This window comes from Microtus ochrogaster, unplaced genomic scaffold (assembly GCF_000317375.1).
Source record: "Microtus ochrogaster isolate Prairie Vole_2 unplaced genomic scaffold, MicOch1.0 UNK6, whole genome shotgun sequence".
In the NCBI taxonomy this organism is placed as follows: domain Eukaryota; kingdom Metazoa; phylum Chordata; class Mammalia; order Rodentia; family Cricetidae; genus Microtus; species Microtus ochrogaster.
In genome coordinates, this window is record NW_004949104.1 from 9,891,697 (window position 1) to 9,893,779 (window position 2,083).

A 2,083-nucleotide genomic window follows, 5' to 3' on the forward strand; every position below is an offset into this window, starting at 1 on the left:
TGTTATGTGGGTTTTAGGTGGTCACAATCCAGCTATCTTATATAAATTAAGATGTATTATTATTTTCCATTTTACTTGGGATCCCCCATAGCAAAGATGGGAAAGACAAAAAGTACAAAAGCAAAGAAGATGAAAATTAATTGTTTGAGAAGAAGTGAGGGACCCAACAGAAAATAACTGGAAGAAACTGGTTGTAGGGGTGTGTACTGGCAGTCTGGCTATTCAGGAGCCTTAGGTAGGTTTGTTTTAAACCAGAAGTTCATGGCCAGCCTGAAAAATATAACAATACTCTGTCTATTAAGAAATAAAAAATTTAGCTGTCTTAATGGCACATACCTCCCAGCACTTGGGAGGCACAGGCAGAAGATCTCTGTGAGCTTGAGGCTAGCCTGGTTATATAGTGAGTCCCAGAACAGACAGAATATAATAAGTCCCTGCCTCAAGGGGGAAAAAACAAAACAGAAGAAATAACAAACAAACAAATAAATAAAAATAAAATTTTAAAGTGTAATCAAAATATAGTGCGTTAAAAAGGTCTACCAAAATTGTTTAAATTCTCAAACAAATATATATAATATATATGAGAAAAATTTACTCACCAATAGATTTTGCATCATAAAAAGTTCTAGAAAACAGGACCACAGTCACTTCGTGACTACAGTTCTTCTCCTAGGCATGAACACAGAAAAAGGAGGTACAAGTTTATTCTATTTCCTTCACTGTAAAGCAACCCATGCACATTAATATCCACAATCCCAAGAGGCTCAGTGGCTGAGCACTGGGAAGGGAACAGAACACTTGCTGCCAAAAGATTTGTTCTCGCCAGGTTGTGGTCCTTTAATCCCAGCACTCAGAGGCAGAGACACGCTCTCTGAGTTCGAGGCCAGCCTGATCTACAGAGCAGGTTCCATGATAGGTTCCAAGGCTACACAGAGAAACCCTATCTCAAAAAAACAAAAACAAATAAACAACAACAGTAAAAGACTTGTTCTCAATTCTGGCTCTTAAGCTTACCACCGTGTAATTTCAGGTAGGTTACTTAAAGTTCTAAGAATATGCAAAAATGCTTGGAAAGCTACAAAAAGAAAGGGTCCTGTCACCCAATTTTTGATTTGACATAAACCTGACCAACTGAATGTTAGAGCTTGATTATATCCCTATCAACTTTTAATTCATTAGAACTGCAAGTTTAAGGAAAAATAACAGTGCCTATAGTGGTGGTTTAAAGAACCAAAGATGTTCCTACACATCACTGGATGAGGCCCAGAAGCTTTGGGGAGAGGAAGGAATGCAAGCCAAAATCACAAATTACCTTTTGGATGCAGATGGGAGCTAGTAAGAATAAATTTCCATGAAGTCTTGAGATCAAAATCCTGGGAACAGGGTAATTACTGGTGGACATGACATGTAGCTTGTTTACTGAGCCAACAAACTTGTTTCAGTTCTTGCAGGACTCAACCTCATCTCTCCCAACCACACTAACACAATTCAGCACTTGACATAAAAGAATACAACTTAATGTACCATATGCCACCTTTCATTTTTCCTTGGATATATATTTTTTTTTTTTGATTTTTCGAGACAGGGTTTCTCTGTGGCTTTGGAGCCTGTCCTGGCACTAGCTCTGTAGACCAGGCTGGTCTCGAATGGATATATTGCAAGTGGATAGAAATTCCTGAGTACAAGTCAAAGTACAGGAAGTACACTGCTGGGGAAAAGCAGACCTGAGGCACCAACTGGGGACTGGACTTCACATCCCCCAAATCAAGCATCCTTATCCAACTTTGATGGACATAAAAGTGTCACAGAGACACTTTTTTACAGAGAGCAGAGAGTCTCTCAACTCCTGTAGAAAGGAGCTAGAGACTATTATCATCTCCACTTTGCAGAAAAGAAAACCAAGGCTATCCATGACCAAAAAGCTAATTGGAAGAGACCCCTAATTTTAAACTAATTTTGTTTTACTCCAAACTCTGTGACGTTAAATACTGTATATGTCAGGATGATGTTTTCATTGATAGTGAGCTATAGCCCTAGTTTCCTAAGACTTTAATTGTAAAAAGTTCAATTTATCTTCTTTGTT

General features: G+C 38.3%; 1 protein-coding gene across 1 annotated transcript in view; it reads right to left on the reverse strand.

Moving 5' to 3' along the window:
• Positions 1-2,083, reverse strand: part of Depdc5 (DEP domain containing 5) — a 124,797-nt gene that overhangs the window by 96,530 nt on the left and 26,184 nt on the right. Inside the window, exons 9-10 of the mRNA XM_013353345.2 lie at positions 1,313-1,332; positions 600-669 (exon numbers count right to left, since the gene is read on the reverse strand). Of these exons, the coding sequence (XP_013208799.1) occupies positions 600-669; positions 1,313-1,332 (90 nt within the window). The remainder of the gene's footprint in view (positions 1-599; positions 670-1,312; positions 1,333-2,083) is intronic.